At 39.2% G+C, this 15,041-nt stretch overlaps 1 protein-coding gene across 1 annotated transcript in view; it reads left to right on the top strand.

Annotated features, from left to right (window-relative positions):
- Window positions 1-15,041, top strand: part of IGF2BP2 (insulin like growth factor 2 mRNA binding protein 2) — a 140,695-nt gene that overhangs the window by 96,549 nt on the left and 29,105 nt on the right. Inside the window, exons 3-6 of the mRNA XM_054585076.1 lie at window positions 5,963-6,011; window positions 7,077-7,128; window positions 10,944-11,007; window positions 13,005-13,277. Coding sequence (XP_054441051.1) covers window positions 5,963-6,011; window positions 7,077-7,128; window positions 10,944-11,007; window positions 13,005-13,277 — 438 coding nt within the window. The remainder of the gene's footprint in view (window positions 1-5,962; window positions 6,012-7,076; window positions 7,129-10,943; window positions 11,008-13,004; window positions 13,278-15,041) is intronic.

Raw genomic sequence — 15,041 nt, 5'->3', positions numbered from 1 at the left:
TGCATTTTTAAACAACTATTATACTACACTTATTTTAGATTCCACAAAGGCAGAGGTAGGTGTTCTTAATAATTTTGTAAACAATTTGTTTTATTGACTCTTAATCATTCCCTGTATCCTGCTTCATGTGTGTGTTGGGGTCGGGAGGGACAGGAGGTGAGAGAGAGAGAGAGAGAGAGAGAGAGAAAGAGAGAAAGAGAGAAAGAGAGAGAAAGAATACGAAAGAACACAGAAACTTTAAGAGACAGTTGAGTAGATGATTGGATTTGGCTATCATCAGTTATTCATTTGCTTCCCTGAGGAGCCCTAGGTCCTAGTTCAATTTGGCACAGTATGTCTCATGTACAGAATGTTCAGAAGTTTTAAGGGGAACTTTCAGAACTAATGAGGAATGGGTAACAGATGAAATGCTTAAACACATACTAATGAGGCCATGGGATACAGTGGAATCTTACTGTAGCACTAAAGAAGGGGTATGGCCCAGGGCTTCGGTGGTTTCAGTCTCGACTCTCCCACAGTCCTCAGAGTCGGCTAGCTCGCTTGCCTCTCTTACGGTGATGCACCCCACCCAACCGTGGGGCCGTAATTTCCCCCATGTGTCACCTGATAGAGTTCTGAATTGCTGTGGAAATAAATGGGATGTAGTTGGAGAGAATATCTCATTGAATCCCAAACACTCTGTCATAGGAATCTCTTTGCTTCTCTGTTGCTTCTCTTGCAGTTTATGTGGGGATCCTCTGAGCCTTAGCTGGCCTAATTTTTAAATGCAACTTCAGAGTCTATGAGCTGGTTTCCCATGATTTATGTTAACTTTGTTCTCTATTCAGACCCCCAGTATGGTTAGGGCTTGAGTTAGAGTTCCCAAGATGGCTGGTAAGGCTTGTGGCTAATTGAACATATACCCAAAAACCATGGCATTATCTTCCCCACATGCATGCTGGCATTTTACCCTTTTAGAAATACAGGTGAAATGGGTCTGCAAGAATCACAGATTTCTCAACAATTAACTATGCTTTTATTTACCCAGTTGATTGCCCAGTTATTTTAAGCAACGCATTCTACCACAGAAAATAATATCTGCCAGGCCCTTGAAATTCGTAACAATGGGCATCTAGTTTATCTGAAATGCACTCAGGTGGAACCTGTTTCCTCTGGATATCTGTAGTACAAAGATAATATCATATTTGTTAAAAAGTACCCTGATGCTGCCCCGGCTGGTGTGGCTCAGTGGACTGAGTGCTGGTCCACGAACCAAGGGTCACCACAGGCATGGCGGCACATGCCTGGGTTGTAGGCTGGGTCCCCAGTAGGGGACGCGCAAGAGGCAACCACGCATGGATGTTTCTCTCCCTCTCTTTCTCCCTCCTTTCCCCTCTCTTTAAAAATAAATAAAATCTTAAAAAAAAAGTACCCTGTTGTAGTTCTACCTTGAAGAGTCTTAGAAACTATCACCTTAAATTAGTTAAAGTTAGGTGAACTAGGGTTAAGTATATTTTGTTTTGTAGTTCTTTAAAATTGGGTAATCTGCATGTGTATACCCCAATCACCAGTTACCCTGAATATAGAATCAGTGATGTGCCAGTTCCCCGGACAAGTACAGTGGCTATGAGGCTATGCCGCCAACCCTTGAACAACACGGGGGTTGGGTGCCCACACTTTTGACAGGAGGGACCCAGTCAAAAAACTGCATACAACTTTTATTCACCAAAAACTTAACTACAGTCGTCCCTTGCTATCTGTAGAGGACTGGTCCTAGGAATCCCTGCAAATACCAAAGTCTGTGAATACTCAAGTCCTTATATAAAATGGCTTGGAACAATGCATACAGTTAGCCCTCTGCATCCGCAGATCCCCAGCCATGGGTCGAAAATACGTTTTTTGATCTGTGGTTGATTGAATTCACAGATGCAAAATCTGGGGATACAGAAGTCTGACTGTATATTTATTGTGGGGGGGAGGAAGTCTCCATATAAGTGGACCTGTGCAGTTTAAACCCATGTTGCTCAAGGGTCAACTGGATTATCCTATTTCTGATAGTGTGGAGCCTGAGATTCTTGCACTTTTCCACCCAAACGCTTGGCTTAGCCTACTTGAATACAAGGACAGGAAATGCTGAGTTCCTGAAGCCTAAAGCCATGGGGAAGGAGTCTGTATACCCACTAAGGGGTACCCTCTGCTTGACCATGGGCCTAGAATATTCTGCTTTCAGTTAAAATGGAAAAAAAAAAAATCAAACCCATGCTCCCTACTACCCTCTTTATTCTTGTTTTTAAGGTATAACGGAGAGTAATGAAGGCTCAGACCTGGTATGCACATAAAGTGTAAGAGAAGAAACTATTTTTGGTGGAGTAAGCACACAAAGTTTGAGCAGTTTGATGGGGCAAAATTGTTTAACAACAAAGAGATGGAACAGGGGGCAGTAACCAGGTCAGGAGAGGGAATTTGGGCGTGGTGATAGGGAGCCATTGACTAAAGGCAGGAGTAGCCCATTCTGTTTGCCTTTAGAAAGTCACTGCCAGCCAAGTGTGGGATGGCTGGGAGAGAGGAGGGAGTCGCAAAACAGAAGACAGCCCAGCCAGGGGACGGCTCAAGAGTCGCGGGGCTCTGAGGATGAGAAATATCATGTATGTCTATTTAGAGAAGCTTAATTTCTCTATTAAAATAAAGGAGCTGTGAAATTTTTCTATTTTTTTTTTTAAAGGAACAAGTAGTCATTTTCTTATACACAGTTACTTTCCTAACTTGTTTCCTAAAAACTTGGCTTTTTTTTTTTTTTTTTAAAGCAGGGCACACTCATGGATTTCAAAGAGAGACTCATACTTGTTGTTAGAGACTGAGCCGAACACTGCTTTATTTATTTATTTTTCCTTTTTTCCTAAAGGAAATAGGGAAAAGAACTCCATTTCCTCTCCTCTTGACTACCTGGCAAAGGAAAAGTAGACAGTTTACCTTCCTGCGTGGCTTTGGGGGGGTCTTCCTCATAAACCGACAATAGCGAGCCATAGCAGGGCTTTTTCATAGGCCTTGGGGTCTGTGTTCTCTTTCTGCTGCATATGCTTGACCCTGTGCTGCACAGGACACTGTAAACAAGGAGCCTGCCCTTAAGGAAATCAGAGGGGTGGGCAGTGTCATCAGCTAAATAATTACATGAAAGTACAAGCTGCTTTGTAAAGGCTAATTAGTGCAGAAGAAACAATTCTGCCTCCTGGAAGTGTCTGCAGGTGTGAGCTAGGTTTCAAAGGGCAGAAGTCCCTCCCAGGCGTCCTGAGTACCCTGACAAGAAGACATGGTATCCAAAGGATGCCTTGGGAGTTAGCACACATATCTCAGAGATCCCGATCATTCCTGATCCTGACCGATAATCTCAGCATGATCTCCCAAATGACCTGATTGAGCTCCACTTTAATAGGTTGTACTGTAGTGATCGCCATTTCCCTTTTTTAGTTCTAGGTTCTTTTTCATCTCTGTCCTGATCTAAGATTAGAGATGCTACAGATCAGCTTTTTAGAGATGATTGCTCCTAGAATCCTGCTTAATGAACATTCCATTTACTTACTGAACTGATTGCCCAATGTGCAGTCTCTACATGAGATATTACAGGCAAACCTCATGGTTTTAGACCCATTTAGTTAGGATTTGGGATGATCTGGACAGGGCAGAATTTGACTACTTATATACTATGAACAAAGGGTTTGCCAAATCAACTAATAATCTGTCAAATAATATTTCAAGAAGAATGCCTAATCTAATTATGCAAAAAATGGTGTTTGGGTTTTTCTTTTTTGTTACTTAAGGAGGTTCAATCTTTTATATTCATTAAAGCAATGCTAGTTGGAGTTTTTAATTATTTTTTAAAGCAAGTAAGATTAAAGCATGAATACATTCTCATTTTTTAAAAAAAGCAAATAAGACAGAAGTAGCTCAAATAAAACATACATGTCCCCTTTTACCAACCAAATCTGCTTGTAGCTACCTTTTTCCATGCACTTACATATACACATGTAGTTTTGTTTTGTGTACTCAGAAGACAGGGTCAACTTAATCTATAAATAGCTCTTTTCTTGTTGCTATGCTTTACAGAATTCTTTATGACAGTGCACATATGTCTTCATTTTTCTTTTTAACAGCTGTATAATGTTCCATATTATGGCTGTACAATGAATTATTCATCTCGCTGTTGGTAGCAATTTAAAGTTTTTGCAGTCTTTGTTATTACACACAGAGTTTGCTGTCTTAACATGAGTTAGTGTGGACACAAAATCTCTTTGTGTCCATGCATGAGTTTCTTCCAGTAGAATTTCTACCAGTAAATTCTTGGTTACCTGTTAGAGTCAATGTTTATTCTTGGAGATAAAGTATTTTTCTTTAGAAATACTCAATTTTCTTGCAAATTCTGATGCTTTTCCTATAAATAGTTAGGCTTGTGACATCTTCTATGGAACATTCTGTGCAGCCACTGTACGGGTGGTGTCAGCAGTGTTACTCTGAACCCTTGCCAAAAGCAATGTCAGAATAGAGCCTTCATAGCATAGAGGTGGAAATTATTTCTACTTCTTCCCTCCTATCCTGATAAAAGATTAGAGGTTCTACATACTGGCTTGTCCAGCCATTTAAGCAGCCATAGTCAAGTAGTGTATGCGATCTATGCAATTGGTGCCTCCCTTTTTCAATAAAGGTCTGAAAAAACTGGAGCCCCTCATTTATTTCATTGTTTGTTTCTCCATTTCCTCTATCTTGTACCTCTTTCTCTCTCTCTCCTTTTTCCTCCATGTGGGAGTGGTTGCATTTCTTCCTGAAGCTATTGCCCACGTTAAAGCATGGAGAAACATGTGGCTCATATAGCCACTCTTTGTCACCTTTGACATCAGAAAGAAGGGACAAGTGTCATCATATGCCTTCTCTTGCAAACCCCCAATGGGTGTTTTTGGGATTTTAGCATGAAGCCCTTCCATTAAGATGATCTCTCTCATATTTAAATGCTGATTTGTGTTTTCTTTCCGGGATCTAACATGTTCTCATGCATGTTAGAGCTATCTAATTTTAATGCTTAGGTAAAAACAAGAAACCATCTAAATCATTCAGTTATCAGACCAGCAGGATATCCTGGAAACACAAACCAAAAAAAAAATCCTCTGAATGAAAAAACAGAAGGCCCAAACGTTCAGCAGTAGAGGTGGGTTAAATACACTGATACATTCAGGTTATAAAATAGAATGAGGACAGTATCTACCAACCTAGAAAGACCTCCAAGATGCTACTATGAGTTGGGGAGAAAAAACAATGCAGCAAGTATGTAGAATATGCAAATATTTCTCCAGGAAAAGGAAAAAATAAGATTCAGTTTTGTATTTGCCATCATTTGCATGGAGAAAACTGAAGGATACACAAGAAACAAGGAAAAGTGTTTATTTCTGGGGGTGAGTGGGAGGAAGACTTCAGTGCATCTTTTTATAGTATTCTAATTTTTGAACTATGACTGTTTTATCCAAAAATAAAAGTAATTTTTTTAAGAAAGAAGATTTGCACTGTTAGATAAGGGATAAACTAAACCTGATCTTGTTTAAGCACATTATACATATGATTTCATCCATCACATCTGAGCTTAGGTATCTTTTGGAATAGGGTCAGTTGCAGGACTATACATTTTGAAGAGGAAGGTGATAATTCTATAATTTGAACCTGTATGGCGATTTAAATTCTAACCACTGTGGTAGGACACTGGAGAGGCAAATCTGCATTCAAACTGTTTAGCTTGTTCTGGCTTCTTGGATTTTTTTTTTTTTTTAATTTTTTTTTCTGCAAAGTAATTGAAAACCTTAAAAGATGATGGTCATGATTCACAATGGGAATCTCTTGCCGATTCCTCTGTGAACATAGTGGGAAAGTGAACTCAAATTAAACCTGTTTTTATTTAAGTTTGTGTCCTGGAGAAGATATAATAGTCTGATTTTATTTTTTACAGGAGCAGAAAAATTCAGATTCGAAACATCCCTCCTCACCTGCAGTGGGAAGTAAGCCAGTGTCGCTTCTGTTTTTACTGTCTTCCTGCTTTCTTTCCTTTTCAATGGGTTAACAAGGCATTTTTCTCTGTCTTAGTTCCCTTTCACATTTGGGAACTAGAGGTCCTCTGACTTGTCCCACTGTTTTCAGTGCTGTGATGTGCATGGCCTGTCATGAGCCTGAGGCCGTATCTGTCCCCTTCAGCCTGTGGAATGTGCACTTCGACCTCCCAGGTTCTGTCTTCTCAAGCACCAACAAACTGTGAAACACAATGTGTACCTGGTTTGTGATTTTTCTCTTAGGAGTTTGTAAAAACATTTTTACCTTTCCAAATCATGATTTAAAAAAATAAAATCCATGGAAAGCCAATAAAAATAGGAGGTTCTTTGTTAGTTTGAGCAGGTTTTTTTGTTTAGTTTGAATTAATTGCTATGAATAACAGTTAAGATATGTTTTTCCAAGTTGTAAAACTTCTTAAAAGACTGCTACCTTAAAATAAGATAGAATCTGAGGAGTGGCCTTCTTGCATTATTTGAAAACAAACTGCCTGGTGTTTTTTTCTCCAATCCAAACAAAATCAAAATAACCATAAAGGAAAGAGAATGTTGTGTCTAATATTTTCATAACTTTTTTTTAAAAAACCTTTTTATTATGGAAAATGTCAAACATACACACCCCGTTGCTTTGTAAAATAAGGAGATTCCTGGGAGAAAACCAAAGGAAGACGTTAAAAGTTTTCAAAGAGAAGTGCCTTGTACTTTATTCCATTTTCGCATTTCAAGAGCAGTAGACAGCTTCCAACCATTGTGATGAATGTGATTGACAAGTTACTGAGGCTCTGAAATTCTGCGGTGTCATTTCAGTGAACAGATATTTTGGGAGCCAATAAGCAAATGAAAGTCCCACATATTTATTCAGTTTTAACTGTTTTTGTGGAAGACCTGAAATACCAATTTAATTATGTTACTAAAACTGTCCTTGTTTTGCTGTAATTCATTTGCTTGGGGTAATCAGTGTGCCATTTTTGTGAGTCCAATCTTGTTTTCCCATTCTGACACTGAAGCTCTCTCTTTCAGGTATTGGATGGACTTTTGGCTCAGTATGGGACAGTGGAGAATGTCGAACAAGGTAATAAGTGAGGAAATTAGCTTACCAAATTTTGAGGGGAATGTTGTGTTATTTCTTAGAGGCTGGGACAACACCTAGGAGAAATAGTAAATTCAGACTGCTTTGAAACAGGCTGTTAAGAGTATATGTTTGTATATCTATGTGTGAGAGGTGTGTTTGTGTATCCACAGCTACGTAATTTGTTTTTTAAAGAATATATAATTTTTCAGGCTATTTTTAAATATTCTGTAGTGTGCTCAAGTACTGGACAAACACTGTCAGGCTGAGATAAGCCTAGTTCACATGGAAGTTATTGGATTTAGACTATTACAACTTTCTTCCTCCTGGCTAAGAAAAGCAGATCTCTAATAACTTGGAGTGAGTTTTTCTTAAGGAGTAAGACTCTGCTCCAGAATACCGTGGAGCACTTATAAAAATGCATATTCCTAGGGCTCTCCACAGACCTGCAAAGTAAGACTTTCTGGGGCAAGAGTTTATGAATCTGTATTTTATACAAGTACTCCCACGTGATTTTTGTGTGTACTCAAGTTTGAGAGCCGCTGTCGTGGGAATAATGTTATAAATGCCCAGAAAAAACATACAAGGGGTGACCCCCCCCCCAAACGGAATTTATTTATAAAAAATTGTATTTATTCTTACATGTTTAAACGTCAGTCACCTTCCAAGTACTCTCCATTCGATGCAATACACCTATGGAGATGTTTTTTCCACTGCTCAAAACAGTTTTTGAACACATCGGTTTTGATGTCTTTTAGTGCTTCTGCTGTTTTTTTGTTTGACCTCTTCCACATCAGCAAAACGTTTCCCTTTGAGGGCTTTTTTTAATCAGGGAAACAACAACAAAAAAATCATTTGGGGCGAGATCGGTTGAATAGGGAGAATGGGGCACGGGGGTCAGGCCTTCTTTGGTCAAAAACTGCTGAATATGCAGCACGGTGTGGTCAGACATGTTCATTATAAATAACCCATCATGAAATAGGCAAATACATTAAGAGTCTTCAAAAAAAAGAAATTCGCCAAAGTCAAATGCAGCCTCTCACAACACCAGCTGGTACACGGATACAGATGGGTTCCTGGAACACTCACCTGGCAGGGGAAGCCTGCACTACATGGGGCCCATATTCTAAAAGGTAATTCTGGTTTTGGTGGGGTTCCCCTTCATATCCTTCTGCTGCCCTTATTTTTTACCTCCTATAACATGAAATACCATGGTTTTAAAAAGAAAAAAAATGGGTACGTGTTGCTGATGTTTTATATAGCTCTTTAAGAGTCCCAGCAAAGTAGATTCCAAGTCCTGATATGACAGGCAGTAACATGTATAAAGATTATTTTTGTGTTGTCCCAAAAAGCAAAATGTGAATTCAGTCACTTACTGGGAACCCTTGGAAAAGTCACTTAACCTCACTGACTCAGTTTCCACATGTGGAGAAGGGCAAGAATAAATTCTACCCTTCTTACATCACTGAATAGTCCGTACCCACTGAATCTGTGTAAGGTATTTGTAGACAGTAGAGCCATGCATAGTCTCCAGGGATAAGGTGCACTTAGGAAAAAATCACAGAGAACCCATTTTCACATACGCAAACTGTTCTATCTGCCAGGATTACTAACATAATAGTTTTAACGTCGTAATTATTCTGATGTTCTTCACTTCATGAATATTAAAAATGTCATTATTCACTTTCATGCTGCTGACTGCCCATGCCCAAAAGTGAAGGAAAAGAGCTCAGAAAGAGGACATGATGTACAAAGATTTTATTTCTCGGTTCTTCTTACATATTTCCCTCAATACAGAAAAGAAAACATTCTGATCAGGATTGGGTGTAGGAGGCAAGATGGCCTTACAGGCATGAACCCATAAAAGCTAAGACCCTGTTATAAAGTCAAGACAATGGCACCCGAGGAAGAAACGTGTCAGGTCCCTGGGGCGGTTTCCACCTGCCTCCCAACTGCAGGATGGAAGTGTTGAGCTATTGTTTTGTTCTGTTTCCTAGTTGATTCCTGAGTCAGCAAGAAAACATTTTTAGTACTTTTAAGAAACTTTATAAAGCTTTTATGTCCAATGAAATAAGTTATTTGAATGGAGCTCAGTTCTTTCAAGAGTCAAAGAACTGTGTGAATCCTTGAAGACAAACATCTCTAAGAACAGAGAATATGACGAAGGAGGGAGACTAGCTGAATCTGAGATTCCTAAGTAAATAGCTTTATTCAGGAAGTTCAAACCCAGCCCTTTCTCCCCTCTCGGGAGTCTGCAGCCTCATCTGCAGCCCTAGAAAGCAGCAAAGAGGAAACCGCGTTAGCATGCTGTGCGGCAGCTCTGAGAGTAGACGGTTATGGCTACACACCCTGTTTTGCGCTGGGAAAACTTCTCTGGGTGAGTGTGCATTAGAGAGCAGTGGGGCACGCCCTGGGCAAAGGCCGGGGCTGGACTCATGTTCATAACGTGTGAAGGTAGAGGCAGTTCTCTTGTCAGGATTACACATTCCCTCCCCGCAACTGCGGTGGCTGCTTTGAAGTTAACGGATAAACAGAATTTTTAACAGTGGTCTTTAACCTTTTTAAGAATCTTATAGAAATTATACACCAGAAAAATTCATATATCCACAAATTTGAATCTTTGGGTGGGGTGGGGAGGGTCAGGTTATAGAATTCTTAAAGCTCTAGTATAGATTCAAGATTAAGAGACCCTATACTATAAGGTTTTATTACTACTTTGAAAAGTAGCTTTATTGTGGTTTTCTTGAATTATCCTTAACTTAATGTTGTTGTTAACTCCAGTTCTCTCAATAGCTTGAACATTTTAAAGGAAGGGTTTGATTTAATCAAGTGAGCTTGTTCGGTAAAAATCAGTATTTTTCCTTCAAGTTTACTGAATTGGATTGAGAAAGTTTTATCTTGCCTCTTTTGAATTTATTTTTAACTTCTGACTTTGGGAGAAGAAGCAAGCAATTTTGAACTAAGATAAGCCATTTCACAAGAGTGATTTCTTATTACCCATACTTAGAGTCTGTGTGTTCCCTCCTTTAGCTAAGTGAGCTGGGATTATCAGTTTTCTTTATTTATTGTACACATTTGTCAGGTTTAACTCACACAACCAAGGAGTTCAAAGAGAAGCAAAAGTAGTAATTCAATCTTATCAGTGACTGAAGAATTAATGTTAAAATACTTTCTTCTTCATATATATATAATATATATCTCTCCAATTATTTAAAACTAAATGCAAATTATAACAAATAAAACTTATAACAGCAGTACAATAAATTGATACAAACTTTTAGGAAAGTAATTTGAAAATATACATTAAAAGTATTATGTTCTTTTACCCATTTATTTTTTCTTCTGTGATTGGCCTAAAAAACTAATTTAAAAGCACTCAAATCCGTGATGTTTGTAAAAAGGTAGTTTTCAGCAACACTTTCTAGAATAGCAAATACTGGGAACAGCCCATTTGTCAACATTGGAGGGATGGTTAGGCAAAAATCATGTCACAGTTAGTTATTGCAATTTTATATAGGCATTAAATATTAAAAAATACAAAGAAAATGTACATATACATGTACCCCATGCAAAAGCGTTTATAAAATAAGTGAAAATACAGCTTTGAGTTATATATACAATTGATTACAAATGTGTATATACAATTGGTTACAAATTACTATGAATGCACATGAATAAAGATAGAGATTCAAATAACTCTAGAGTTAGGGCAATGAATTTTTTTTTTGTGCCTTTTTCTCTAAAGTAAGTCTGTTTGCATTGAGCCAGAAGGCAACAGCTGTTTTCCTATGACAGTGTAATTTTTCCTCCTTTCCTAGTTAACACAGACACAGAAACAGCCGTTGTCAACGTCACGTATGCAACAAGAGAAGAAGCAAAAACGTAAGTGGCTTTGGGCTTCCTTTCGCATTTTTTGGAGGGTTATCTTTGAATTCCATTGAGTCCTGTGTGTATCAACCTTTTCCGAAAAGATGCAGCTCTCTGCCCTGTCACTCAGCCCCTGGGCATTTACACCCGGATGTCTGCTTGTTGATGCGCAGAGACTTTATCTTGAAAAAGTGTTGAGCTACAGCCTCAAAGCCGAGGTGGGGGCTGTGTCTTGATGTGGTCAGGAATAGTGAGCACCAGCTCCATGACACTGTGTCCCCTAAACTCTGCTTTGCCAACCACTGGGAGCCGCTTTAACTTGGAATTCCCTCCATGCACCAGGATAAAGAAGTGTGGATTTTTATCCACACTAATTGAATGGATACCAGAACATCTATTTTTCCTCTCTGTAATAATGAAAGGGAGTCCACCCCAGTGACATCAACAGCAGGGAGAAGTGTCTGGTAGTGGTTAATCATGGAGCGCCCTGCTTGGGTTCTTTTTCCTGCCCCATTCACTTCTTGTCCCCATTCATGACTGCATTGCTTCAGCAGTGGTTAACTTTGAGCTGGCTATTAATAGACATGGGATTGAGGTTTTTAAAAAGACAAGTTCCTTTTTATAGGAGGTTCTTGAAGTGCCTATGAGGGGATCGTCACTAGAATAATGGTCACATGTGGTCATGCTGTATGGATGGGGCATAGCCTTGGTTACACGTCCCAGGATTATAGATTTATTTCTTTTTCAAGGTTTCAACACACATGAAGACACAATTTAACCCATTTTCATACTGGTAGTTTTCAAAAAGTTAATTTTGTGTTGAAAAAGGCAATAATTCACTTGTTACAACTTTTGCACACATGTGTATGCAGGAGCTATACCAATAACTCACCTTTACAGTTCTGGTCCAGCTTCCATGTAGGTAGGACCTCTGTACATATTACTTTGCTGTTTTTATTGAAATCAAAAGGTGCTGCTTTGTAAGAAATTCACAAACCCTAAACATTAACCTAGTATTATAATAGGGTTATTCTTTTCACATGCATCCGGGAACATGTAAAAAAATTATTCCACTTCATGTGTAATTTGTAAAATGCAATAGTGGGATATTATTTATTCCCTATCAGATTAATGAATATTTTTAGGTAATAATATTCTGTGCTTTTGAGGACTCAAGGAAACATGCTCTCTTAACTACTATAGGGTAGTAAGTATTGAAACCTTTTCAGAAGGACACTGGGTAATATTTAATAATGTTAGAATTCATGCTCTCTGATCCAGCAACTCCGCTAGGAATTTATCCTGTGTGCAAAGTTGTGGTTGCAAAGATGCCCATGGCAACACTGTATATAATAGTAAAAACTGGAATTCATACATATACATATATGTGTGTGCATGTATACATATATGTATACACATACACTCATGTATATATAAAACAATGGAGGATCATTTGCAAAAAACATGGTAAATCAATGGAATGTTAAATAGCCAGTAAAAGTTAAATTGGAGGATATTTAATGACTTGGAGAATGTTTGGTATATTTACAATTTTTTAAAGGTTAGAAGAAGAATGTGTGACATTAATTTATTTTTATAAATAATATATTTACATTTAAGAAAAATAAGAGATATAGATATTAGGGCTTTTTCTCATTTGTAGTTGCATCTTGATTTTCAATAATGAATATATATTATGATAAAAATAAGAGTCATAATTTTATATGGATATTAACAAAGGGTCTTTGATTAGAGGGAGAGAGCCTTGGGTAGAGAAAAAAGTGGAATGCGTAATTGCGTATCAGGTCTGACTAGGCCTATAGGTTGTGATTATTGTTTAACTGTTAGCGACAACCACTGAGAGAGCAGAGAGTGTCTGTCATGCCCACCGCTGCATCCCCAGCGGGGATTAAGGGCGTTCATATAGGCAACCAGTGAATAAGAATAAATGAACGAATCCACTGATCTGACATTGCTCTCTAACAAAGCCTGCTGTTCCTGCTGCATTTCAGAGCCATCGAGAAGCTAAGCGGGCATCAGTTTGAGAACTACTCCTTCAAGATTTCCTACATCCCGGATGAAGAGGTGAGCTCCCCTTCGCCCCCTCAGCGAGCCCAGCGTGGGGACCACTCTTCCAGGGAGCAAGGCCACGCCCCTGGGGGCTCTTCTCAGGCCAGACAGATTGATTTCCCGCTTCGGATCCTGGTCCCCACCCAGTTTGTTGGTGCCATCATCGGAAAGGAGGGCTTGACCATAAAGAACATCACTAAGCAGACCCAGTCCCGGTACGTGCCTCCGGGGCTTCCTTTGCTTCCTTCTGAGGGGTCTCCTGAGCGCTGGTGGGTCCCAGCCATCCTCAAGTGGCTATTGCTTGCATCAGCAGTGGGGGGCTGTGCTATATGGGATGGCGGCTTCTTTAAACAGAACTATTAACAGACTAACAGAAACCCCGGGGCTTTAATGAGCTTTCCTGCTAGTTGCCTAAAGGTTATACCCCCCCCCCCCCCCCACCAAATACTAAAGGTTCATAAAGAGGGTACTAATGACCTCACAGCCAAGATTTATTCTTGTAAGCAACCTAATGCTTATGAATGCATCTATTTCTAAAAGAGAAGTATGGAGCTTTATGGGATCCTAGAACCCACTTACCTTAACTCGTACCTCCTCTGCTGAGTCAGAACGCTAGGTGGTAGTCATTCTTTTGAGACCACCTAGGTAGACTCACAAATAGCTATATACAGGAAGTGGGTGAATCACTGCTATATGCAGCAAGAAAAAAAATACATTTGCCTTATATTTAGTTTTCTGTCTGTTGAAGGAGACTGAACTAATAGTAGGAATTGTAGTGGTAAAATGACTTGTGGAGTTGTTGATTTTTTTATGTTCATATGACCACAGCATGATGTCACAGGACTTGCAAAACAAACACCCATGTTCATGTTTTACCACTTAATGGCTTTATGATCTGGATTTTCACCTCTCTGAGCATCAGTTCCTTCATCTGTAAATCAAGATTATTGTGAGAATGAGGACAGTCAGGCAGATTGAACGTAATAACTATGATGAAAGCACGTACATTGCAAAGCACTAAATAACTGACAAACATTAGTTACTTACACCCCTAATGCATTTCATTCAGGCCATGTATTAAGTGTCTTGTAACAAGAAAGAGAAAACACTACTTTCCTTAAAGTGTCTGAGTTACTCCCAAATAATGGAAATTCATTTGAGTCCCAGAGTTCGTAATCATAGGAATGAAATAAAGAGATAGTAGAGAGAGGAAGTACTATCTGGCAATCTGTTTATTTTAAAATCAGCCCTCCCCGCCCCCAAGTTTGCTTCACTCTGAAAGTGATTTTTATTTATATGTCTTTTTCTTCCAAAAATTGTTTCAAGTGGTTTTAAAAGTGCAACAAATTTAAATAGAAGTGAGGTTAGTTCTTAAAGTGTGTGCCCATTTTTTAGAAGTAGGCCAAAGACTTGGATCTGGGCTTTCTAACAGCCAGAGTAAAAGGGGATACAATTAATTATGTGATTTTGAAAGTTAACAAAAACAAGTAGAGCCACGACTGCCCCAAGGAGTCTGATCAAGTCATCAAGCTTTTGAGCCATTAGCTTTAAGTGCCTGGGAGAAGGCAGGCTGCCAGTGGCTAGGAAACCAAAACTTAGAGAGGCAGAGAGAGGGCATGCCTGTTTTCTGTCCACACTCAAATATATAAAGCTCACTTGAATTTGGTGTTTGGATTTGGATTAACATATGGCTTTTAAAAACTGCAATCAGTTCAGAGATTGGCACCGTGCCAATGTGCAGAATTACCCAGCTCACTTTACTCTTCACTTCTATGATCATTTGAAAGGCGACACAAAATACTTCATTACCAAGTTGGCTGGGTGCCTTTGTCCCACAGCACGCCTGTCTGAAATATTCCCTCCTAAATGGAGCTGCGAAGAACTCAAGTTTGGCACAAGACCCCCTACACTGCTTGCCGCCTTCTTGGAGAATGGCATTGGTTGCAAACGTGCTGATGACACTTCCTTGTCTGTCTGTG

Source organism: Pteronotus mesoamericanus, unplaced genomic scaffold, assembly GCF_021234165.1.
Source record: "Pteronotus mesoamericanus isolate MK-2021 breed Mesoamerican mustached bat unplaced genomic scaffold, CSHL_Meso_final contig_82, whole genome shotgun sequence".
NCBI classification, from domain to species: Eukaryota; Metazoa; Chordata; class Mammalia; order Chiroptera; family Mormoopidae; genus Pteronotus; species Pteronotus mesoamericanus.
This window is presented reverse-complemented; position numbering and strand designations above follow the sequence as displayed.